The 26,206-nt window shown below is 41.6% G+C and overlaps 5 protein-coding genes and 1 long non-coding RNA gene across 6 annotated transcripts; 4 read left to right on the forward strand and 2 right to left on the reverse strand.

The window, feature by feature from the left end:
• Window positions 1-2,678: 2,678 nt before the first annotated feature.
• LOC134185760 (uncharacterized) lies at window positions 2,679-5,158 on the forward strand. Its single transcript, XM_062653630.1, has 2 exons — window positions 2,679-4,496; window positions 4,576-5,158. The coding sequence occupies exons 1-2, from the start codon at window positions 3,569-3,571 to the stop codon at window positions 5,076-5,078; spliced, it is 1,431 nt and encodes a 476-aa protein (XP_062509614.1). The 5' UTR covers window positions 2,679-3,568; the 3' UTR covers window positions 5,079-5,158.
• Window positions 5,159-9,932: 4,774 nt separating this feature from the next.
• On the forward strand, window positions 9,933-10,533 carry LOC134186216 (uncharacterized). Its single transcript, XM_062654133.1, has one exon. It carries the CDS (start codon window positions 10,058-10,060, stop codon window positions 10,496-10,498), a length of 441 nt encoding a protein of 146 aa, XP_062510117.1. The 5' UTR covers window positions 9,933-10,057; the 3' UTR covers window positions 10,499-10,533.
• An 861-nt stretch (window positions 10,534-11,394) lies between these two features.
• On the forward strand, window positions 11,395-12,564 carry LOC134186200 (uncharacterized). Its single transcript, XR_009970924.1, has 4 exons — window positions 11,395-11,512; window positions 11,574-11,660; window positions 11,719-11,808; window positions 12,308-12,564. It is a non-coding gene; the product is annotated as an uncharacterized LOC134186200 (long non-coding RNA).
• Window positions 12,565-13,508: 944 nt separating this feature from the next.
• Window positions 13,509-17,760, forward strand: LOC134185252 (uncharacterized). The gene is made up of 6 exons (XM_062653032.1): window positions 13,509-13,894; window positions 13,958-14,142; window positions 14,203-14,450; window positions 14,518-14,643; window positions 14,697-14,749; window positions 15,263-17,760. The coding sequence occupies exons 1-6, from the start codon at window positions 13,509-13,511 to the stop codon at window positions 17,532-17,534; spliced, it is 3,270 nt and encodes a 1,089-aa protein (XP_062509016.1). The 3' UTR covers window positions 17,535-17,760.
• A 357-nt stretch (window positions 17,761-18,117) lies between these two features.
• LOC134185754 (ATP-dependent DNA helicase RecQ-like) lies at window positions 18,118-19,861 on the reverse strand. Its single transcript, XM_062653621.1, has 2 exons — window positions 19,518-19,861; window positions 18,118-19,456 (listed from the first exon to the last, which is right to left on the reverse strand). The coding sequence occupies exons 1-2, from the start codon at window positions 19,619-19,621 to the stop codon at window positions 18,280-18,282; spliced, it is 1,281 nt and encodes a 426-aa protein (XP_062509605.1). The 5' UTR covers window positions 19,622-19,861; the 3' UTR covers window positions 18,118-18,279.
• Window positions 19,862-22,958: 3,097 nt separating this feature from the next.
• On the reverse strand, window positions 22,959-26,177 carry LOC134186172 (trafficking protein particle complex subunit 5-like). Its single transcript, XM_062654091.1, has 3 exons — window positions 26,088-26,177; window positions 25,937-26,025; window positions 22,959-23,706 (listed from the first exon to the last, which is right to left on the reverse strand). Exons 1-3 carry the CDS (start codon window positions 26,154-26,156, stop codon window positions 23,355-23,357), a joined length of 510 nt encoding a protein of 169 aa, XP_062510075.1. The 5' UTR covers window positions 26,157-26,177; the 3' UTR covers window positions 22,959-23,354.
• Window positions 26,178-26,206: the final 29 nt, after the last annotated feature.

Here is a 26,206-nt window from a genome sequence, read left to right on the forward strand (position 1 = left end):
ACAGCCACATACTGAACCTTATGCATTGCCAATGCTTCCACAAAACCTGCTCATCGAAAAAGTCTAGCTCCCAGGTCTAATTAATTGCTTAATTAATTAAACAGTAAACTGGCCAAACACGCAGACTAATATTCTGAAGTGTGAAATTTTCAATCAGCTTTGTCCTGCACTGAGAATTAAACATCCACAGATTACTGATAGACAGTAATTAAATTGACAACATGTTTTATTATTATTGCTATTATCTAATATATAAAGCTCAAATTGTCTGTCTGTGTGTGTGTATGTTCGCTTTTGGCGGCCGTGTTTTGTCCGTTCGCAACTGAAATCGGCACGCACAGAGGAAGGTTTGCGTAAAAAATTAAAAAATAATGCACCGGGTCCCCTCTCGAGGGATCGACCCACACGTAAAATTTCTCGACGACGCAAACGCTACACATTGCAGTTCATTCGAACACGCGCCCGCACCAGTCCTGTGTAGACCCTATGCATCGCCGTCCTTCGCAAAGCTTCGAGCAATCGAATATCTCTTGCCGACGAAACTTACTCTTCTATCGCTTGCGTTTCTCTCCAAATTCTGATTGCATTTGCACCGAATCCAACCTACACGTTTTCTGCAGCAAACGCTACACGGGGAGTGTGTCGATTTCTATCGAAACAAGCGCAAAAGAGCAAGATTCGAATTCATTCAGCATATCCGGGACCTCGCAACAAAATTGCACGTGAAGTGTCCACAGACCTATCTTTACACTACAGTATCTTGCCCGTACGACGGACGGGCCATGTGTACTAATCTATGTGTGTGTAAAGGAGGTGTCTGTCTGTCTGTTTGTGTGTCCGTCCGTACAAGCGTTTCTCAAAGACGGCGAGTCCGATCTCGGCCGAATTCATTTGGGTCGAAAGTGAGACTGTGGTCGTCTTCCTGACTTCTCCCACGACGACGCCATTTCCTGCCGCTCGCGCGCGAATATCTCCGGAACGGCGCATCGTATCTCCACCAAATTTAGACCGCCCGTTCCCGACGTCGGACGGTACGCGCCGAGCGTGTCGTTTATTGCGGGCGACGCCGGGAAACGAAAGATATTTTTGCTGATATCCGGGTCTTGAAAAAATACGCCCACAGTCGTTTGCCAGTCTACGACCGTCGAAGAGCTGCCGTGTTTGATGCACCTGTTCCCCGAAATGCCAGCAACGTCTTCGAAGAGACGACGTTCAGCGGGACTGTCGAAATGACGAGGGTCGGCATTCGTTATATACGGGGTACGGATTATCCAGGTAAGGATTGCACGTGACTTGCACGTTACGGGATTCACGTCGAAATTATAGATGCCACGTTCGATACACCTGTTCTCCGCAACGGGACTGTCGAAATGGCTTCAACGGGATCAATAATCCAATCAACGGGATTTTTGAAACTGGACACGTGTCGAATAGATGCCAAGTTCGATACACCTGTTACTCGCAACGGCAGCAACGTCCACGTCGAAATGGTTTCAACCAATCGCTAATCCAATCAACGGGATTTTGGAAACGGCCATTGAACGGGATATAACTATGAATGAGCATTCTGTCTGGCTGCTACTAAACGGTAAAAGCACTTACACCACGGCTAGTTAGTGACAGTAAACGGTTCTCTATTACAAACTGTACGTGACCTGGCTACACCCCCTCTGCCTCTCCAACCATCAAACGCATTTTTAGATACTTTCTGCTATAATCTCTACCTATAAAGGCGACCTGTCTCTCCTCCACTTCCGTGTTGTATTGGCTCTATGACAAACGTGTGTGTCAACTGCAGCGCTATGAAGTGGAAAGGAGAAGCACCTGGCATGTGTTGTCCCCCGGGGCGAAGCCGGGCATTGAAGCTTGTTAGAAAATAAAAGTGTGTCAACTTCTTATCAACATCACAATGATTCACAGGAGCTCCTCCACACTATATGTATGCACAGTACACTTGACTTAAAGCGACACTGTCAAGATTTTATCCTCGGATACCTAGCGTCTAAACGCCCCCGCAAACTTGAATTTAGGTAGAAATTTTTCAAGTTCTCCAAAACGAGGAATCGTTGGCAAGTGCGATTTTACCTGTAGTTATATTGCGTTATCTGCCACGTTTTGGCAATAGATCGACTTTTGTCGCGCTTTGAGTGCCTGACAGCCGATATCGTCGTACTTGACTAGGTCATTGCGCATGGATTTGATACGTCGTATAAGTTTTGTAAATATAGAGCAAGTATAGCGTTTGTTTTCGACTTCGAACGGTTACTTTCTACGGCGAAAACGGGCCCTTTGCAAGCCGCACGTGATGGACAAGATTCCCGGAAGTTGTCACCGATATGACTTCGGTATCTCAGAAGAGAAGCCATGGAGGTGCACGTCAAGGGGCAGGACGTCGCCGCAAGTGCACAACAAGTGTTATGAAGACTATTAAACTGTCGCAAGACATCTATACTAGATGCGAAAAGTCCCATTGTCTGCGTACCGGAATAACCACTGCTCCTTCGTCAGCAGACGTGTCTGATGCACTAATACGCGTTCTATCGTCACGAAACGCCATTACGCTGTCCTAGGAGTCCCGATGTAGGTTTGCGCGCGAAGTGTGACACGCCTAGAGCGCACAAGCATGCGCACTTGTGCGCTCAAATCTTGACAGTGTCGCTTTAAGGTGATTTCCCACTTGTGCCCTGACGACGCTTGTGAATCAGCTGAAAGATTCTATCTTGGTATTGAAAACGAGTAGGAAATTGAGTGGTTTCTCCAAGGCTCTCTAGACAGTCAATCAACTCCATCAATGTCATATTGGCCACTGCAGCTGGAGATGTTCTATGCTCAGTGGTTTTATCGCCCATTGTTCAAAGTGAATATCTAGAGCCAGTAACTAGCCCCTCACAAACATCCGCATACAGTACGTTGCAGACTGATTGCCTACAATGAGCATAGTCATATAATAGCCACAGAGATCTAACATAATAAATGCAATTAAGATGTCTAGACAAGATACAGCTAGATAGCATCTGATCAAAGAAAGGCTTCACTCTAATTTCCATCCAGCTTACCCTACTAGTAAGAGATGAGGATTCATGTCTAGAAAGCAGCAGACAACCTAATTGATATAGATAGGCATCTTTACATCATTGAATCACCATGAATAGATCACACTTAGCTGAGCAAGATTGTTAGGTTTGTAGACAACGTCTAGTTAGGTGTCGAACAATTTGTGCTCTGTAGTTAGGTTTTTGGGAGTTGATCTCACATGAAGTTCACCAGTCATGCTTCTATGTCCTTGTTTCTTCAATGACACTAACATTCAGCACAGATGGTCATTATGCCATGTGTTTGCGAGATAGAAAGGAATCCTACGTGTTCAAATTTGTAGGGTAATCTTATTAGTCGATAACATCTGACCTGCCAGCACTGCCTTTGTCACGTTATCAGTAGATACGTGGACTGATAGCTTCAGGTAGCCTCCCACGCAGAAACAATATAGGGTAAGTGCATCCTTACCAAACTGAGCTATGTCATGCTGCCAGCTCCACAGGCATTGATTCCGTTCTGCTAGATTCTATAGATGGCGGAGCATCATGAGTGGTATTGTCTTGGAAAAGGGTTTGACTTGTCTCTAGATCAGATTTTGTCCACAAACACCACCGATATCAATGCCAGAGAAATTCTCCTGAATCCAATGCCTCAACTGATGAAGAGTATCAAACCTGACTCTAAATATTCAAAAAAGACAGCAGAAACGACTAGACAACAAACACAGCAACAGGAACTGAATACAAGAGGTAGTGCCAGTGCTTTCAAAATACCTGTCGAACTACATTTTGGAATACATCAGAAAACAACAAGCACTGGTTTCGAAGCAGTATGGTATGAGACTGAACAAGTTCATACTCGTACTCTTTATTTTCATCCCTATCTTATTAATACCATCCCAAGAGCTCTAGCAAACTCAGACCTCACCACAGCTACTGAGGCCAGTAGGATAACCCTTGCTCCAAGCCTGGAATGTTTGCGTGAAGCAAATTATTTGAGTGAGAACCTAAACAAAATTGCTAAAGACAAAAAGGTGATGGAAGATGGAAGTCTGATTGAAAAAATAGAAGTTTGTCGACAACTGTTGATGTCTCCTAGAGTAGACAAAGCTACTCATTTTGTGTCTTCTGTTCATCTTGGAGCCAAGATCGTTAGTTACTCTATTAAGCAGACTGGAAAAACGACCAATGAGACAGATGTAAATTCAAAAGTTAAAGTGGCAGCAGCAGAATCGTCAGTTGATTGGAAAAAGAAATCTGATTCTACATTCACAGACACTGTCAGAGGTAAATTTGAAATAAGAGATACCTCAGTACAAATGAAAGGTGGTGACACAGAGATCAGTCGTGATCAAGAGAAGGTCATTGGGGTTAAATTCTCTCCCATCAGTAACCTTGTCGGTGATATGTGGAAAGATGCTCTAGAGATGGCATGCCGATTTCAATTTGAACAACTGGAAGGTAAATTTTCCAACATTTTTGTGTGCTGTATATTTGACATGGCATAATCAGGAACTAGTATATAAGTTCTTTTTGTTAGGTAAACGTGTTCCGTGCTTTTTGAAGACCAGTGAATTTTGGCTAACAGTAACAGGACAAGATCGCATTGTTGCTACAAAAATTCCAGTAAAGGAAAGTTGTTTCTACATTAATCAACGGCAAACAGGCAGCAACCCAACATTCAGCATTGAATACAAAACAGTCTCTGAAGACAAATGGCAGTGCATCTCTCTACCTGACAAAAGAGACGCAGAAGTACATCTGACTCAAGCTGAAGACAAGTCTATTGAATTTACCCTAATTAATGCAGACAATGAACAAAGTGCTACAGACATGTTGGAGTGGCTTGAGGGTCAAACACCTTTTCTCATTGGGCAAAAAAAGGGTTTCTGGATGTGGAAGACTGACATCTATCTGTCTGTCCAACACAACAAACCTATAGCAAAAAAGGAGAAGTATAAGGTAACGTGTTGTTCACAAGAAACATTAACTGAACACCACATGTCATTTTATGTCTACAGTTGTGTAGCAAAGAAACATTGACAAGTCAATTTCCATAGTGAAACAGTAACCAGTAAATTGCAGTAATTAATGAATAAAAATTATATATGTCTAAGATAATATGCTCTCTTCTCTCTGCCTACTTTCCTTCATCGCGTGCAGAAAGCAGGCTACCTCCACGAACAGACCCCCATACACACACACACACACACACACACACACACACACACACACACACACACACACACACACCACACACACACACACACACACACACACACCTCTACTGAATATGCTCAGAAAGCAGTAACGGTTTCTACTATGCAGAACAGTTCATGCATGCATGCGTACTAGTAGGGTCGCTACGTATACTCGATGGATGAAACACGCCCGTAGACACCTGCAAAATAAAACGTTGCTACTCTCGAGTTGCTTGCAAATGAAGATGTCTTTCTTGCCTCACACAAACACGAATGCGATAACGCGGCTTCCAATATCTGCCGACACGTGATGTCTACTCCTTCCAAAATCCTTGAAATCGATACATTCTGCATCCTTTGCCGTCTCTATTAGTGCACGCCAAGTGGAACAAGCAGTCGTTGTATTACGACGTCGGACGGCTGAGAAATGCCTCATTTGCCTCACACTAGTACTCCACACCGCGCCGCGTTCATCCTGGGTTTGTCACGTCTCGACAACGAAACACACTCTATTCAAACAGCCTGAAATTCTGAAGCACACAAGCTCCGTTGAAATAGGAGGTGTAACCGTTAGACGTAAGTGTGATGCGATGTTTTTGTGATACACATGCGCACTGTCGCTTTGTGAGTTTTGTAGGGGTAGATGTTTGTGAGTTTGCTGAATTTGCAACATGGTCTTCTTCTCCAATATTTGGAAGCTTCCTACGTGTATACATATACACGTCGGCTACCGCAGTAGGTCACTATCCTAATTGAGCATAAAATTAATTAATTAAATTACTAACCGAGGCTAGACGTATGAGTGACAAAATCAACGCCGACGGATTTGTAAATAGGAGTGGGCCTGGCCAGGTGCACTTTGAACTACATTAATTAGTAGGTGGTATGCGGCTTTACCTTCTATGCAAGAATGTAGCCTTTGATCAGACAGTATCTGTTTCCTCGTCTAATAGGACGTTTAATCAGACAGTATCCGTTTCCTCGTCTAATAAGACGTTTTATTGGATTAGGCGTCTGTGGCTTTTCGGCCAATGTAGATGCAATCAGTTTGCCACTGTTGCATTTGTGCCTAGTTGTGATCAATTTGCCTTTGGGTGTAAACATGGTTGATACAACTACTGAGCCGAGAACTGGACTCTCTCCAGCTGATGTGGCGAACATGTCACTGATTGAGTTGAATGACTGCCTGGAAAGTCTGGGAGATACAAGCCAATTTGGTACTCGTTTTCAGTACCAAAACAGAATCTTTCAGCTGATTCACGAGTGCTATGGCATGAGTGACAAGTTACCTGTAAGTCAAGTGGCATATCTACAGTTAATACGTAGATCCGATCAAGAAAAGGCTCTTTTGAGTATATAAGGAGACGTTGAAATTCATTGATCAATATATTAGAGCACCACTGTTTAGTGAACTTACAAAGACAATGCAGTACATATACTGAGGACTGTGTTGTGTGTAGTTGATGTACAGATTTAAATCATTGTACAGACTTATATTGGCATATTGTTTTGTACTGTATACGCATTTGATCACTAGGGTGAAGGCACTAGGGTGAAGGCACTTGGCTACATACAGTGCGAGGACATAACAGCACTGTTCTATTTAGCAATAACAATCTGTGCCTGCATGTTCAGTCCTAAGTGCATAGCCACAATTACTTTGATGAGCAGTCTGTGGTGTATTGTATAAACACCTAGTTCTAGCAGGTTTGTGTGACTGGACAATTTTGCATGAATTAATTGTGGAAGTCTGGCTACTGAGCATGCACGCAAATTCTTATCATCATGCAGTCAACATGCAACAATAAAAGTTTATATAGTGTCATAATAATAGACTGAAATAGATATTTTCATTGGGCTTTAGTATCACACAGCCTCAAAAGGGATAAAAACTAATGTAGAAATGTGTTTTTTATATTTGTATCTTCCTATTAGCGTGAGACAATATTAATTGGCTGAAAATCTTTGTATATGGTTTGATCAGCCAGTAACAGATTGTAGTAAATTGATTGCCCCATTGCATGTCATTCTCTGTAAAACATTGAAACAAATAAAATTAGATATAACACGTACAGTATTGCATGATATTATGCTTTGATAATTGGCAAATTGTTTCTCGTTGTCATAATTTGTGTCATATTTGACAGCCTATTGCAAGAGTAAAAGACATTGTCACTGACTTTAAAGAAGAGAGAGTCAGACTTGACCATCTCATCGATGAAGTGGCCAAATTCATATACAATGAAGAACTGTCCTTACCATTATTGAAGAAACTGGGGATATGTCAAACTAGTTTCTGGATAAAAGAGGATGAATTTTTTGAAATGAAAAAAGAGTTAGAAAGAAAACCCATGTTGTTGGTAGCAGGTATGTATATATTTCTGTATATAGATACAAAATAATTTCTTCATTATATGTACCTGTATGTATACCAACGTATGCCTACGTCAATTAGTGCCAATTTTATTTTGTTTTTGCATTGTACGCAGCATCTGCTGATTGCATGTTTTCGAATAGGAAGCACATCAGCTGGAAAGAGCACATTTGTCAATGCTCTTTTGGGGCAACAACTTCTGCCAACATCTTACAATGCAGCAACATCTGTACTTTGTGAAGTCAAATATGGAGACCACAAAATGGCCAAAGTGCATTTTTCAAGTCAAACAATGCACAAAACAATAGAATATGATCTCACAGACCCTATGCAGCAACGAGATCTATGACGCTGCATTTCTTGTAGTGGAGTGACTAAGGATGGCCAAACTACAGCATGTTCTAAAGCAGAGATTTTCTGGCCTTTTGAATTCTTAAAGGTAAATATCAAGCAACAATTAAGATATTTATTTGTATGTGATGATATGTACAAAATCATTTACTGCATGTTGGAGCTTTACTGTTTTACTCAAGGTACAGTATGCATGCTGAATATGTTGAGTGAACACTTTATAATGCAAATGTAACACTCAGTCATAGCTATTTGTAATATATGACATTGATGCCTTCGACTTTCTTGTGAATGTAAATTGTGACCTTTACATTTGCTTGAGATTATAACAATGTAGGTTACAGGTTGTGGCATTTGAATTAACAACAACGTACCGGCTGGTTTGTCAAGGTTATGAGTTTGTTAATTAATGTGAGCTGTATTGTTTATTAGTGATGGTTTTTGTTAGATAGTGTTATACACATTGAATGTTGACAGGTGCTTGATACTCTGCTGGGGCGTTTTTGATTGGGCTCTTCCAGCCTTTTCCAGAAGAGGCTCCGTGTGCACGCCGCTGTTGCAACTTCTACAGTTCTGCTGCTATAGTCGGAAGAGCCAACTCTGCCGACTCTGCTGCTGGTTGGAAGAGCACACCCCTCTTCAACCTTTCTACCAGCTCTGCACTGGAAGAATTAAGTTGGAAAAGGGGCGTGCTCTTTCAGACTCTTTTGGAAGAGGCTGGAAGAGCCCAATCGAACACGCCCTTGATCTGTATTGTGATTACAAGTGACATGTGGCACTATCCTGACATTTAAACCGTTGTTTGCTCATGATGTAGGATTTCACATTGATTGACAGTCCTGGAATAGCAGGGTCAGAAGGTACCGACAATGCTGCTCGACTGATTACTGAAGAGTGTCGACAAAGTCAAGCGTGTGGATACATTTATATACTAGATGCAAGTGTGTCTGCTGAAGAAGCTGCACAGGTGGGTCAAGTACAGTTATGTTGCAAATATATCATTGCTACTGAAATCGTTTGAATTATTAAATTATTAATTTAATAATTTGGCAATAATTAAAAGCTTGAAGATTCGTCCTGTGCCTGGATCAGCTTTATTTTTGGTGAATAAATGGGACAAGCTTGATGAAGAGGAAGAGATGAGAAAAGGAACTCTACAACAATATCTCAACATCGTGGAAGAGCGTCTGTCTAAGCGATGGAGGGGATTTGATTGTGGTGAGCAGCTGGTTACATTGAATGCTAGAATAGCAGCCAGATCGAGTTCAAGAACTAGGAGAGACTATACCGAAGACATGAAGCAAGTGTGTGACAAGATATTATCCATGCTGTCTAAAGGAATGGTTAATGTGCTGAGAACGACATCACAGTATGTACTTGTGTAGTATAATTAAACAGTCATTTGTAACTGAGCAATCAATTGCTAGACATTTTTGTTTATAATATCTGTCTTATCTGTAGGAAAGTATACAATTTGTTGGCACAGTTAGAGCGAATAGTTGAGAACTATTTGCAGAGACTCAAAATGGGTCGATGGAGAGACATGAAGATCAGATATGACGCAGAATGCTTACAAGAATTTGAAAGAGTCACTTACAACGAGGAGATTTCAAAAGTCAAAAGGGAAATAAGCAAGAAAATTGACGAACTTATTCCCAACTTCATGAACATGTTTCAAAATTACAACCACAAACAGCATGGAATTCTATCACTGATGTTACCCAGGAAAATCAGCAGGAAATTGGCTCTGCATCATCTCATTTTTTGGAAGAACAAGTGAAATCTGGTTTTCTCAAGATCATATGTGCCTATGAAGGTTATAAAGAAATCTGTAGGTGGGCACAATGTGAAATTGCTAACAAAGTAGAACCTGCTGTAGTCAAATTTAATATGCTGAAGAGTGACATTGGTGGTTCTGATACCGCAGATGCTATTCAACTTCTCTCCAAGCTTTGTCTAAAATATGATGATGATATTGGCAGAGCCAATCTGTTGGCTAATCTAGACAATCAAGACTACCTTCTTTCAGGAGCTGCTGCATTAGAGCAGCTTGTGCAACAGCGAAAATGTAATTTTTTGCACACCTTACCCCTGCAATGGTAGTGGCTGTACAATGTAAACTCTTCAGAGACCTTGTGAATGCGTTATTGATTGGAGCAAGTCCACAAGTCCAAATAATTCAAAAGAACCTTCCCAATCGATTAGATGATTTAAAATATCAGGTGAAAGCGACTAGAACTCTAGAGGGCAATAAGAATGAGCATGAAATGATACTATCCCAATGTCAAGTACTGATGGGGAAACTAGCAAAATTTGAGCTCGATCTAGATATTCACATTTATACACACAACCAAGTAAAACAAGAAGAGTCTGTTGGTGACAAGACGGGTGCATTTAGTGTTGTTACCAAGGTCATTTTGCCAGACAAAACAGAAGCTGCTCTAAAGACGATACTAAAGCCTATTACAATCACAAATGCAGATGATTTTGTGAAAGAATTTTGCAACTTCGGGTACTTTACATTAGCAGAAGTATAAAGAAAAGTAATTGAGTAGATGTTTCTTTATTTACAGTCAACTCCAAGACACAAATTTAGTAAAGTTGTATGGCTCAATCATGTTGTCTCCTTTCACCTTGCCTAAAACTTGGGCTACTGTTTGAATGGTGTGGTGGAGGAAGTCTTGCTGACTTTATATCAAGATCCCAACAAGAAGCAGAAAACAAAAGATCTAATCACAATGAAAAAGTTAGAAAGATGATGGAGCAAATCCTGGCTGGAGTCAAATACCTTCACACACTCACACACGTAGCATGATTCATCGAGATCTCAAACCTGAGAATATCATGGTAACAACAAACCTATCTGTCAATATTGTTGGTGTACTAACGCTTTTGTGTTTAGTTGACAGTAAACGAGGATGTTCGAATTGCAGACTTTGCAACATCCAAACGGCAGGCAGAGATCACTGGTTTTCAAGTTGTTGGCACAGATATCTACGTGGCACCAGAAGTGTATGACTGTCTTCCCTATTCGTTGTCTTCTGACATGTACAGCATTGGTGTTATGATGTGGGAGATCTGGAATTGAAGGAGAGTTAGAGATTGCACATCGTACAGATTGCCACAAGATATTGTACAATGAGTACTCAAACAAAACTTTTATCGTTCTTGTGGACGACTATGGGAAGATCTTGCTAAAAGATGCCTGAGCAAACCTACCAGACGGCCATCAGCAGAACAGGCACACAAAGAAATTGCACAAGCTAATCATTATGTATTGCTAAGTGCATGTTGACTAATAAAGTGCATTGATCTGTGTGTGTGCGTGCACACACACACACACACACACACACACACACACACACACACACACACACACACACACACACACACACGTGTGCGGGTTTGGGTATATGGGTGCTTACTGCAGTTATGCAAGTGCATGTGCACGTTGCTAGGTCATGTTCCTGGAATAAGCTTGGTTTTTCTGCAGCATCTTCTTTTACCTTCTCAAGGCAGGTCTTCCCGTCCTCAGCATAGAAGTGTTGAAGGTATTGTTGTTTATGATTTGTCATTTATCTAAACATTTGAGATGGTTTGTTTAATTTTAAGAGTCACACATGTCCCAGCCATGGTTTTTGGTGTCCTTGATAGGGAGGAAGCCGTGAGGATTCTAGTGGTCAGAGGAAACTTGGATGGGTGTGTAGCAAATTGCTTGTGTTGACTTTTTTTATGAAAATCGTTGGTTTTATGGTAGATTTTTTTGATTCATGAAATTTCAAGTAATCCTGGTACATTGGTTCTTACCATGGTTTATGAACGACATTTTCATCTCATTATACACCAGGTAATGGTAACAATTAATATTAAATCTGCTGTCATTGAACTCAGTAGATCACTGTGTTGGTGCTTTCTTAGCCACACATTGTACTCTAATTTATGTTTGTTGTTAGAGTACAGTACTGCAAAGAATTCTATAGTATGAGGCATGAATACATCAGCTTTTCAGTATGATATTTCCCACAGAGCTGTGTGGTCTTAAATACACTCATGAGTGTTTGATAATTAATGAGTTAATATGCAAGTCATTGGTTAGGCTGCCTGGTTCCTTAGCTATGAGGATGCATGCTAAATCATCTCAACTAGCTAATGATTACCTAGAGCTTACACGTAGCTTACATACTGATTGAACTTATGGAATGAATAGATTCCAAAGTGTTAGCTTATTGTGTAATGAATAACTCAGATGTGCCCTGGAAATTGTCAATCTAGCCTTACTTAATTAAGTGAATCATTTTGAATTTGATTCCATTTATGTATATTTGTTTTTCTTTAATTTGTGCTAGCAATCGAGTCCTTTGTCGTATACAATTCATGTACAAAAAAGAAAAAAGAAAAAAGAGGACCAGTGTTTCCAGACATTGTACAGCTCATACAGTTCTACTCACAAAATCTTGGTCTCGAGTGCAAGCTTAGATTGAAATGATACAAAGTAGCAATTATGAAAAGAATATTGTATGTATAATAGTAATAATAATGGACATATAACTGCTGTAGGACGTTCAATTTGACGTTCTTGTATTGTTAATTAATAAAAAGTGCACTCGTTTTCAAACAGATGTTGTGCTGTAGAGTGACCTAAATTTTAGTCTTTACCCCTTTTTGTCAATTTTTGGCGGACTTTCATCATCGTATCATCGATATATCGCTAGATGCATGGTCACACGCCACAAGAGAATACGGATGATGATGATGACGACGACGACGACGACGATATATCTCAAACCATTTTGTTTGTGGCGTGTGGTGAGATGTAACGCCCACGCCTTTTGCTACCTGTAGTTAGCTACTAGAAGTTGATTAGTCAGTCTGTTGTCAGCTAGTCTAGCGGTTGCTCACTCGTTGTTGTTGCGTTAGTTGTTTGGTATTACACTATACTAGTCAGCACAGTCTCTAGAGTCGTCGCGAGAGTGTGTGCGAACGTCACATGGTCAACTTCGGTCACACAATTTTGGTAAGTCCAAAACAACGTGTTTTTGCAATGGAAACATTACCAAACGCGCTGAGCTCGGACAGCCATCTGAGTGTATCATGGCGTAGGCTACAACGCGGGCTAGTTAACACTTACGATACAGCCTGATTCGGCGGTCTCCAAGTGTGGCGCACAGGTAGCCTCGTACCAGACCCTCTCGCGCCGTCGTGCCCGGTTCCCGTATAACACGACAACGCCTGGCTAGCGCACAGGTACGTACATACGGAAGCCGGTAGCGGCGGATTGATATCAGTCCGCCGTTCTCGGCCGCACTCATATCAATAGCCTCGGTATTCCAGACTGCTTTCTGCACGTGATGGGAGGGTAGGGTGGGAGGAGAGAAGAAAGCAGTCTGGGGACAGCTCTATTGTAAGTGACTTCGGAAGAAGGCGGTGCTCATGTAAATCTATAATACCCTCGTTCAATAGAAACAATACGATTATATAACCACTTACAGCAATCAGATACCGTGTAGTACCGTTTAGATCTGTTGGTGCGGTTAATTGTTTTGTATAATGTCCACGGCTCGAACGCCAAAGAAGTTTCTTGCAGCCGACAAGTGCCGGCTGTGTGGCAACCGCTTTCTGAGTTCTCAAAGCAAACACAATTTGTTTCAAACGAGCCAGGATCTCTGCACAAAGCTTCAGCAAGCTACCGGATTAGACATCAGCGACACAGATGGCATTTCACACTACGTATGTGGTTCTTGTCGAAGCAGACTGCTGACTTTCGAACGCGAGTGCAACAAACTTGAAGCCACGAAGAAGTCCATTACGTTGACATACAAGAAGACATTGTCCTGTTGGAGGTTCAAGAGAGGAGTCATAGCGTCTCCAACAAGTTCATGTACTGTCAAGAAAGCAGACCTGACGGCAAGTCCCCCGATGGCTGGTGACGAAAGGTTAATTGTTACTTTTTGTATTTGATCATCGCGGTCGTCTGAGTTATGGGTGTGCACGTTTAGACCTTTCGTGAGAAACACTGCTGGTGCTGCAGTTCATCGACCTTTCGTGCACAACGTCGCACGGTCCCTCTTCGAGGGAAACTTTGCTGCGAAGAAGTCTGTAACACTTCATTGTGTACGTCGCGCAATGGCTTTACCGCCTTCACGTATTCCAGCGCCCAGTCGTAGTTCGCCTCAGCGACCACGTAAGAGTATTGTGAGCCGCTATCTCACTCTGATCAATACTAATTAGCTATTTGTTGCAGGAGCTTCAGCCATTTTGGCGGCTGCACCGCCTCTGCCCACGCCGTCTTCGTCAATGACAGCAGCTGAACATACCTGTACTGCACTACTGACTCGGTTTGAGCCACCAGTAAAGCGGGGATCTATTCCCTCTACATCAGAATTTGCTAGGCTGCATGTGCCCTTTTACACTAGAGTAACCGAAGGAGCTGTTGATGAAACACCTGGTCAAACAGATTCTTCAACTGAGTCCGTTCAGTCTATAGTGAAGGTGAACGCGTGCAGTATGTGCCATCTGTGCCTGTTGACTACTTATTGTTGCATATGTACTGTATTAGGTGCAGGTGATTTACCCATCCAAAACATGTGATGTCACCATTTCAAACCAATACCATGGCCTGAGACGTGCTTTAGCCACTCTGAAGCCTGACAGGATTGCTCTAGCTGCTCTGAAAAATTCTGATGTTTTGCCGTTTTTGATCAAAGGAATGTGCAATCTTATCAATAAAGAATGTGAAGAAATGTGCAGACCATCTACTCACAGTTCATTTCGCAACTCTTCTTTTTTGGGTATGACATCATTGACAATACAGAAAACTGTTTACGAACTGCAGACAATAGCACCTACATTATGGAAAGTCCTAGGAGTGTCTGTGAGTCCTAATATAACTTTAATTGACAACAATGAGAAGTTGCAAGCACATACATGTATGGTAGCAGCATGTCTGCTTAAGGCTCGAAATCCTTACATGGGTGCTTTACAATCAGTAGTCAGCATGATCCTTTTTAATTCAGGAGCCAAAAAAGGGCTTAAAACAGACTGAACCGGTTGGGTGTTTGTATGTCTCATAAGACGACATTTCGAAAGATCAAGTCTATGTCAGGAACTTTTAACACTTTATTGCTCTGCTGGAAAGATAACCTGGAAAAGAAATGCCAGTCATTCCAGAATCAATCTTTGCAGCTGCAGACCTCCGACTGTTTATCGCATGTAACTTTTCACAGCTTTGATAGCACAAGAAATGGTGATATTACTGAGAATATCGTTGGTAGTGAGACCTCTGACTCTTCTTCTTCCATTAGTTGGGAACCTGAAGAAGGCTCAGAGCAGGAGGCACACTTAGAGACCTTATGCTTTCAACTGACAGGAGACAACTTGGACATTTCAATCAAGACCAAGTACATGACTATTGACAGGAGAAACAAGTCTCTTCATTGGTTCAATATGATTGCTACAAACGAACGAATTGTTGACTGCCATCTGCCAACTGCAAGGCCTAGGTGTTCTATTTTGTCTGTGCCAGACACTGCTTTTTTGCCGTCTTTGGATGACCATGCATATCTGAGAAAAGAATTTGCAATTATGGTGGAGAGGATCATCACCAAGTACATGCCTGGTTTCTCACATTTTGCAAAATATGTTGTAAATCATATTGAACACCAATATACCAAGCAAGCTAGTAAGAAGTCTATACGAAACTGTTTGGGCCTACTTGAGTTTAATGAAAATAAACAGCAGGACATGGTGAAAATTTTAGAACATGTAAATCAAACATATGTTCCGTATAGCTCTATGTGGCAAGACGAGAGTGGCAGACATACGTACTCTCAGCCTTTCGTGAGGATGCAGTTTGGCGGTGACCAACTGACTGTAGAGAGAATCCGGAGTTCTCAATTGGCAGTCATTAATGGTGCAACATCTTATGAAAGGCTAGAGCGAGTATTTACTCATGCTGGGCATTTTCACTGTAGCATGAACTTTGTAAACCTTATATTTACAAAGTTTTATGATACTCAAAGTACAAAAGATGTGGGAACTCTCTATCAATTAAGAAATCGCCTTGACCGCAGGGACATTGGAAGAGATACCCATAAGCGCTACCGATCTTGTAGATCATTTGTAAATGATGTGTTGGATGGATATATTCTGGCAGCAGCTGTCACTCATTTCAAATTGAAGGATTTTGACGATTCACCTGTTCCTCCTGGGATGCCTAAATCACTGGAAGCAACGTGGTTTCACGGCGAAGTTTTAAGCATGGTGGACAAGTATGTTCTTCAGTGGATAGAAACCAAGAAACATGCTTCAGCCTTGATCAGTGTTGTACAGTCTGGTTTCCCAGAAGTTACAGGACTATCAGAAAGTACAGTTGTACAACCATCCCTGACTACTGTGCCTTCTTGCAACAGTGTGCCTAGAGTGCGTGACAGCCAGCAAATTGGAATGACACCTACTAGTTTAGTAAATTTGGCCCATCAGTCAGCAAGCTTGAGAAGCTACCGTGGCAATCTATGGTCTCTCCTTGGAAGACTGAAAACTTTGCAGGTACAAAGACAACAGACATCATCACTTCCTGTGCAGACTGAAATTGCTTGTGCAGTAATGTCAGGAGAACAACATGCAATGAAGTCTCTATACAGTGACAGTAGACAATGTTCAGTATTTACTCACGTTGAGAGTGAAAGCCAGCACTCTATGCAGCAGCAACAACATAGATCATGTATTGAAGAAAATGAGGCAGGATTTTGGCTATGTCGTGACCCTGAGTGTACTTTAGTGTTCCGGTCTAAGCTTGCTCGTTGTGAACATGAAAGTAACGTGCATCTACTACTCATTTCTGACAATGATGAATCAAATATTGACCAAACAGACAAATCTCATGATTCAACTACTGCTGCTGAAGACAAAGTGTTTAATTATTTTTCTAATTTTTTGAAAACGTCTCTTTTGGAACGAGATTTTGAAGACGCAGTTTCAGAAATGGATGGGGAGAGGCTTCTACGTTTGTGGAAATTCAAGTTTTTACACTTCAAAGAGACCAGAAGAACAAAGTATGCTCTGGAAGCTTTCTGCTTTGTTGCTGACCAGATGGCATTGTTGAGCTGTAGTGAGGCACATCGTCAGCTTTGGAACAGAGGCTTCAATATGCGTGGAGGGATTGGCAATAACATTCCTTTAGACTTAATGGTGGAGCATAATAACAACATAGTCAAGGAACTGATTGCTAATCAAGGTGCTAATGTCTCTTTTGCTTCAGCTCAGCTGGTAAGTCGTGCTTCACAAGGCGTCGAAGCTGTTCTTGACAATTTGGATATGGCTCTACAAGTTCATCGGGAGTCTGGGAACCATGCTAGGATTGATAAGCAGAAAGATGTGCGTTTGATTGCCAATGAAGCTTTGAGACAGAATATGAGTGCATATAGTCCTGGACGAGCATACAAGACATTTACAAAGATGAATCGAGATGTCTTGCAAGGACTCACACCTAGCTCACTTCTAACTTGGATTAGGAAGCAGAAGCAGAAGCTGCATGGCCAAGAAGTGGAGCATCCTGTTTCAAATGTGACTGCATAGGAAATCTTGCTTGTTGTTTGAGTCTGTTTTATTTTATGTTTTACTTTTTCGAACACATTTTGCTAGAATAGGTTTAGTTTGGTAACTTCTATAGTTTTAGTTAGGTTGTGGTAACTTCTTTTATAGCTTTAGGTTTAGCTAATTAGCTATTGTGCAAGTGTCTACGTATAGGTGCAACGTGCTGCATGTGCAATTATAAGCCAGGCCAATACAATTAATTAATGCATTTCATGTGTGAGGATGACTCAAAGTGACTGAGGGATCTCCTGTGCATGCCAATTATTACATGATGGGATTTAATTAAAATCAGTTCCAAGCAAGACTAGTTATATTCAGTCAAATGTCTATGACAGAATGTCTGTTGCTAATATGAAAGCTACTTCAGTAGGTTGTCCACAGATGTGACAATTAACCCTGTCTCTGTACCTGTAGTGCAAGCTAGTACAATGATTACGTGATAACAATACTCACTTTTAAATGTTTCAATTTCAGTTTAGTTTTAGTGAAAGATCATGATACTATCATGTACTTTTAGTAATTAATTTTAAGACATACTGTGAACATGTTTGCTTCATTGTATATTAATATACAATAAAGCAAAAATTTATAATTTATGTAGTAGATACTGTACCTCAATTTAGTGTATATGCTCATTACAGTAGCCGTTGAATTCATTTAATTAATAGACAATACAATTATTATACATTTACAATAGTACCTTTGACGAGATATAGCCTGCACTATTTTACACTTTATAATTTAATACCAAATCAATAATATCAAAAATATCTTTTGCCTTAGCTTCACTTAGCTCTGGCAACAAGTCTATGACATCAGTCACTCTGTGCAATGTACCCAAGTGTCCTATAATGCATTCAACTGCTTCCTGGCTAAGACGATTTATATCAACAGGACATGTATAGTAAGGCTGTTGGTCCAACGACGCTAAACGCATTTCCTCTCTCAATTGACATTCATTAAGTGCTTCCCTAAGCAGCATTTGCTGCATCAGTGTGATAGACTGAACAGGACTTTCAGTTACTCCCTCCTCTTGATCAACACCCAAACACTCTAACATACCTGAACAGCTATTCTCATCACATGTACACGTCTCTGCACAGATATCACAACAGTTATGTTGAATGCATACAGAAGGAGAAGCTGCTCCAAAAGAAGACAACAAGAGATGTCGCCGACAAATGTTTGAATTCATCAGATACTGGTACATACTGGAATCAACGTGAGCCAGTTGTTGCCCATGGTAATATAAAAGAGCCAAACTCTGAGTCCCATCTCGACCACATCGCCCTATCTCTTGCATGTAGGCTTCTAAACAGTTGGAGGGACCATTGTGGAGAACTGTGTACAGTCCCTTGACATCAATACCCATTCCCAAGGCATTGGTAACAAACACTATTCTGCACTTTCCATTGGTGTCTGAAAGTGATTCCAATATGAGTTCTTTGTTGGCCTCAGGTGTGCTGGAATGAAACATCTCTACCAGACGGTTTTCCATTCTGTTCTCACCTTCAGGAAAGAATGCCTTTCCTCCTAGAGAACGCTGAAAGTGGGTGTATAAAAAGGCACAAGCATTTTGAGTTTTGCAGTACACAAGAACTCTAGGACAATTAATTCCCAAAGTATTCAATCTTTGGAGAAGCCAACAGAAAGTCGTTTCTGGACCTGGATGCACTTTCTTGACGCACAGGAAGATGTTAGGCCTATCTGGACTCTTGACGATTTGAACTGCATTGCGTAGACCCAAAGCTTGATTTAGGATACTTCTTGTAGCAGTGGAAGCTGTTGCCGTCAAGGCCAGACATGGAACGTCCAACAACGATCTCAACTCACCTACGAGACCACACCAAACACGAAAAGGGTCGTCGTCATGACCATCAGTACAGTCAAAGCTCACTCCACCCCTATAAAAAAAAGTGTAAACTCGCTATGAACCTGGCCTGCATGACTAAATTTCATTCTCACCACTGAACGACAGTATGTGCTTCATCGACGACAACTGCCACAAATCTCTGTCGCAGATCGAATCTCTGTAGTGCTAGCGCTCGATGGGATATCCATGCCAACATGTCAACACAGAAACAATAGCGTTGCGTTGGTTAGTGTTATCTGCACCCCACTGTGCTATTTTACAATCTCAACAATCGTTTAGAGGTAATTACAAAGTACTTATTGACGTCTGCAAATATCTGCAGCGCTGATTGGCCGTTTTTTTTTAGCGGTGGTTTTGATTGGAGCGGATGTTTCTGAACTTTGAGCTGTCGCGCCTTTTCCGAAGTCACTTACAATAAAGCTGTCCCCAGACTGCTTTCTTCTCTCCTCCCACCCTACCCTCCCATCACGTGCAGAAAGCAGTCTGGAATACCGAGGCTATCATATCAATAGACACAAATAGTGTAGCGCGCGTTACCAAATGTGTAAAATTTACTTTTCTAGGTACTACAAAATAACGTGCGCTATTCTAAATACAATGGACACGTCACCGTCTTGTATTCTAACTAGATGAACTGTGGAACATGTGTGCGCGCTCTTTGATCTTCTAGCAGCTCAAGGGACCCCAGTTTGGGATCGTTGTTTGGTGCACGTCGTGGAAACGGTACTAATCGACTTTCCAGTGAATTGGATACGAGTAGTGGGTTTCAGAAACCATACTCTTCCGATGCATTGATTGCTGGTGCACTGAAATCTTTTTGGTATGTTTAGATAATTAATTAAATTGATTAATAATAATTACAAAATTAGACAAATACACACATGAACACATGTAGTTGTAGATGTGTTTAGTAATGATGTAGTCGTTATTGTAGAGTTATACATTGCAGAAATTTCCAAAAGATAATTTCAAACTTAATGCGGGACTGAAAAACGTCTTTGGATTGAATTATTGTGTGAATTCATGTTATTTTGTTCCTGATGTGTATGAAATCTCTACAATCTTGCTCGCGTATGTTGCTCTGTGTAGCGAGGATATATCGAGGGTCAGTCAGAATTTGAAAGGATGTAGCATCTAATAACACAGTATCTTGGATGCTCACTAAGAACGTCCTTGGGTGTGAGCCGTCTATGATGATGCGTGGTAAAGTGCTCGGGGATTCCGTCCCCTGTGTCCGAATCAATTTCATGAGAGTTTCCCGAACTCGAACTGCTCTCAGCGTCATCACATTCGGGCTCAAAACTGTACGGAAGCTACGCCATATACTCTGATGACAACACATGCGCAATCGGTAAGATATTCGTACGTCATCATCTCAAAATGGCGACTACCATAGGGTTACGCCCCCACGTTGGAAGCTCAATTTCTCCGTTCAGAAAGAGTTCTATTAAGAAAGAAAGGTACCAATAGAATCAGGCCACTTATTACTATCATGAGAACGTTACTTCTATTTTCATGGGAGTTCCCCTTTAAGATAAAGTGACATTTTGATTTCTCTCTCATTACTAGCATACAGTAAAGTGCATAACAAAGTAGACTGCTCAGCAGCTAGCAAGACACACATACCCAACTGCTTGAATAAACTGGCAGACAGACAGTCTGGTCTGAATACCAGTTATCAGTTTTAAAAGCTAAAGTATGATAGAATTACACTGAGATAGATTTGGAAGTAGATTTGAACATATCAGTGGCTGCTGTAAAGTAGAAAAGGCAGAAAACTAATAAATACATGAGCCGACTGATTTGTTAGACAAACAAGCAAGTGGCTCGTATTCTAATCCACTCAGTGGTTCATGACCTTGTGACACAATGCACATGTTTCTCTCATATTAGGGGACCGGTCATTATTAAGTGTGGAGGGAGGGCTGGCAAATTGCTGAGGTCCGCATAGTTTGATATGTTAACCCTGCAAACTACGCCTGCTAAAAACTTTTGGCCCCTACTGTCTGTTGGTTAACTTTAGATGACCCCCATATATATATATATATATATATATATATATATATATATATATATATATATATATATATATATATACAGTACCGGTCAAAAAGAATTACTTACTTGTAGTAATTGCAGATCTAGAGCAATTCAATAATTTGTCATCACTATTCCCACAGAACATGTTTGTGGTATTGAAACTAATCAACTATATGTATGCTGTACTATCGTATACTTTTGTTTGCACAGAAAACTGCAAAACGTTGTATGTTACCGCAATGCTATCTGAGCAATACAATTTTAGATATTAGAGTAGCTATTTTTCATTTGGCAGAGATACAGTTTTTTCTTGCCCAATTGCTACACTGTCCACTAAACTACCTAGCATTCAGCTGAAAATTTCTTTCATTAATTTGAGCAAATTTTGTGCTGCTGCATTGCAAATTGCCTAAGAACTATCTCAAAATGGAATGGTCAGGAAAGATAGAACGTCATCTGAAAATTGCGGTAAAATTGTCACGCTGTGGGAAGAAGGTTACAGTCAAAGGCAAATAGCTGAACGTGTTGGCTGTAGCCAGAAAACAGTTTCCAACATAACGAGAAGGCAATGGGAAGCTGGAAATACAGAAACAAAGAATTCTCGGGAGACCTCGCATGACTTCCATGAAAGACAATCGCCAGCTGATCTGAATATCACTTTCTAACCGATGATTAACTGCACTCTTGGCTAGATCCGAATTTTTGCAGGCCAATGGAGCAAACATTTCCATCTCCACTGTTAAAAGGCGTCTCCGAGAGGGTGGATTGTTTGGCCGCGTTGCTACACGGAAGCCACGCCTTACAGCTGAGCATCGCGTTCGCCTCCTCACATCTGCACAGAACCACAGAAACTGGACAACTGACAATTGGTCACGCATAATCTGGAGCGATGAAAGCAAATTTGAGTTGCTCCGTACTAGTGGTCGCGTATGGATAAGAAGAAAAGCAGGAGCGCAGCTGCAAGATGATTGTGTAGTGCAGACGGTACCACAAGGTGGAAATAGTATCATGGTGTGGAGCTGCATGATGAGGAATCGTATTGGTCACATTGCATTGGTCAACGAGTGGTTAAACACTGAAAAGTACATATGCATTCTCGAAAATGCGCTAGTTCCAACAATCTATGAGTTTGAACTAGGTCGTGGTCACATCACACTTATGCATGACAACACTCCCGCTCACCAGGCAAAGGGTGTTCAAAAATGGCTCCAGCACCATGGCTATAGCTCTCTTAGTCCCTGGCCAGCTCAATCACCTGATCTTAATCCAATTGAGCACATATGGGATTATCTTGCGCGTGTTGTCCTGCAGCAGTTGCCACGCAACACATCAGAGCTGTGGCAATGCTTGAAGACAGCGTGGAATAATGTGTCACAAGAAAGAACACAAACCCGTGTTGATAGCATGATTACAAGAGTAAGCAATGTCATGCACGCTAGAGGACCAAAGGACAATACACAGTCAACCTCCAAAACTCATTTGGACACCACAAGACAAAAGGAAACAGAGGTAGGCCTTTCAAAAATAGTCATTCTAACGTTTTCGCCCGTAATAATGCCCTGGGCGTATAGAAAAGAAAGACATATTTCCTGGGCATACACTAGGGCATGGGAGTTATTTTGGTCCTACACGTATAAATGGTCACAAAATGCTGTCATTTGGCCAGTCATCATCTAAATACTTGAAGACAGAAATATCACGAATGCTTGCAATTATCCATTTGCAAGATCAAAGCTACTGGTATCCATACAGCATCAACATACACGCAGAAACTAAACACTATACACACGTGGTCGACCTGACGCCCGTCAAGAGCACCAGCGCCGATAATTGCAACAAAGACATGAGTCTAGCAGTAAGCACTTTCGCTTAACATTGACACCAGCTCATCAAACGCACACAGACGAAGACGAATGTTCTGCGGACCCATTTTGTTTTGTCTGTGCATGTGTATCTTGGGCTAATACGTGGGCATGGGCGTATAGTTGGGTATGGGTGTTTTTTCGGGCTGAAAGTTCTGACATGTCGCACATGGGCATATATACGAGCATGGACGTTATTTCAATATGGGCGTTATTACGGGCGAATACGATATTACTCGCGAACGCCAATACCTTCCATAGAGGGCCTTTGATAAAAAGAAGTATATTTAGTAGTCTTGTCTCCCGACGTGATCCGCGCTCCCTGACAGCGAGGATATCCAACATTCGTATGCCAACCTCTTGACCAAGCTCTGCAAGCCTATAACAACGATACTCACTTCAAACTACACCCATCTTACATTAGACCACAAAAAGTAAGTTCTTGACAGACGCATACAAACTGATTTTCAGCTGAGCGATAATTCCTTTTCACTTTATTCTGACTACATCCAAGCATTCGAAGAAACCAGACACCTAAATTTACAGAGCATTGAGCAGTAAAATTAGTAAGAGATATAAATCATGATTGTCTTTGTCTTGTATAACAACCATAATTTCCTCATATGTAGTTGAATCATTCAAACATGTCATCTGACCTGCATCCAAGTCCTACATCCTAAAGCCTGGTTCACAATACACCTCGTATCACGTCGTGTCGCATCAAAGGAGACCGTTTCCGACACAACGCAACGCGACGGGCTGGAATAGGAAAAATCCTATCCAACACGTCATGTCACGTCGCTTCAGAAATGGCCTCCTTTGAAGCAACACGACACGATGCGAGGTGTATTGTGAACCAGACTTTACACTGGCACAGAACACACAGATGGATATCTTGAAGTAGCCATGCAAAGACCTTCTACTGTGAAAGCATCCAATCTGTGGTATCATTGTCAATTAGTGTAGTGAGTATGGACTAAAGACCATTGTGCTTAACCCATTGGTTCATTGTTGCTCTACATGCATGTTGCAAGATCTGTCACGTAGCAAATTACTTCAGCAACATCATCTTGTCAGAATATGAACTCAAATAGAAAGAAGTTTCTCAATCCCACCAACACAAGACAACAGTTGTACTGTGTTCAACCACACTAAATAATCTAGATCCAAGAAACGACCTTACCACCAACCAGACGATTCTATTTCCTTCCGCCTGCTCTAATACTGATATTGATAGTGTTGATAATGGACGTACAGCAGGCCTTGTTTGTTTGTCTAGGGCCGGCAGAGCACTCTAGATGTTGGGCGGGCCAGGTCTTACATGCTAAACCCCGCCCAAAATGAACATAAAAATAGCTAATCTATTTAATGACTTGAACAAATATTTTTGGAAGTTCTCGCCAAAAGCCTGTTGGCGGAAGTTTCATTTCAAAAGTTGGAGCCCACCTGGCCCAGCTGGCCCTGTTGTCTAGTTTTCTTTATTAGTTCTGTCTAGCCTCAGCCTCCCAGACCCGTGTAGTGCCGATTCAAAATTGTCCTCCACGGGTCTGGGATGATACCGCCTCTTCTCAATATGTTGCGGTTGGTCCTAGGACCAGCATTAGTGTTCAGTTTCATAAATGCATACCTTCCCAATTACGACTATAATGCAAGAACGATGAAGACATGTCACGCTAGAACATCGTGTCGCATCCCGTTGCACGGGTACCTTTGTGTTTAGAGTAGCTACGATTTAATCATTTGTGTGTTAGTAGGGAACGCGTACAGGACGCTATGAAACAATTTCTTTTACTAATAGAGCCACGGACGTGATGATTGCCGCAAATCCGCTACAAGTCGCTGTCTAGTTTTAGGTTTTAGAAAGATACGCAGTATTCTACAGAAATACACAGTATTCTAGAAAGAACACTATGTAGCCGCAAATTCGCAATGAAAATTCGAGATGCATGCATCCACTGTGACTTGTCGCGGATTCGATGTGCCTTGCCGTGAAATCACGACAAAATTTTGCCGTGAATTCACGAGACTTTGTCCAGTAGACGTGAAGTTGTTGAGCATGCAGCTGGCTAGTCTAGACGTCGAAGCATCGGTTTGTAAATTAGAACCCGATTTGCTCTAGAAGGTGTTGTTACTAACCGTTGACAGGCGCAGAATACAAACCACAAAGTGTAGGGAGTGATTTTGCGTGAAGAGCGTACTACAAGTCGTCGTTTGTGTACAGTACTCTTTGGTAGACAGCAGATCACTACCCACCATGCATGAGATGTCTTCATTGATTACAGCCATAATTGGAAAGGTATGTATTCATGAAATTGAACACTAATGATGGTCCTAGGACCAACCGAAATATATTAAGAAGAGGTGGTACCATCCCAGACCCGTGGAGCAATTTTTGAATCGATGCTACACGGGTCTGGGAGGCCGAGGCTAAGTTCTGTCATACCAACAGAACAAACAAAAAAGAAGACATATAAATACATACACCATACAAACGTGCTTTCATCAATTTCGATTAGCCTGCACGAGTTCCGATTTATAAGAACGAAAATGTATTGACAAACGACAAGACAGACAAACGGACAAGCACACGAATGGAGACGCCACGTTACTTTGTCTGCAGTTCTGCGACCGACAAGACTCTATGTTGACTGTACTGAACAATCTCCGAGAAAAGCAGAGCAAACGTGCTCAAGTTCACCTACATAACACGCCCACGCATAAACTCTCCAAAGGGATATTGAACATTCAACAGTTGCCTACCTCAGACTTCCACCTGCTCAGAGGTCGGTCAAGAATGTTCGGAGGCGGCTTAGACCTACCAGAACTCATAACGCAACGAACTTCACCGTTGTCCAATTGCGCATGCGCAAACGTTGTAA

The sequence above is a fragment of the Corticium candelabrum genome, chromosome 10 (genome assembly GCF_963422355.1).
Source record: "Corticium candelabrum chromosome 10, ooCorCand1.1, whole genome shotgun sequence".
Taxonomy (NCBI): Eukaryota; Metazoa; Porifera; class Homoscleromorpha; order Homosclerophorida; family Plakinidae; genus Corticium; species Corticium candelabrum.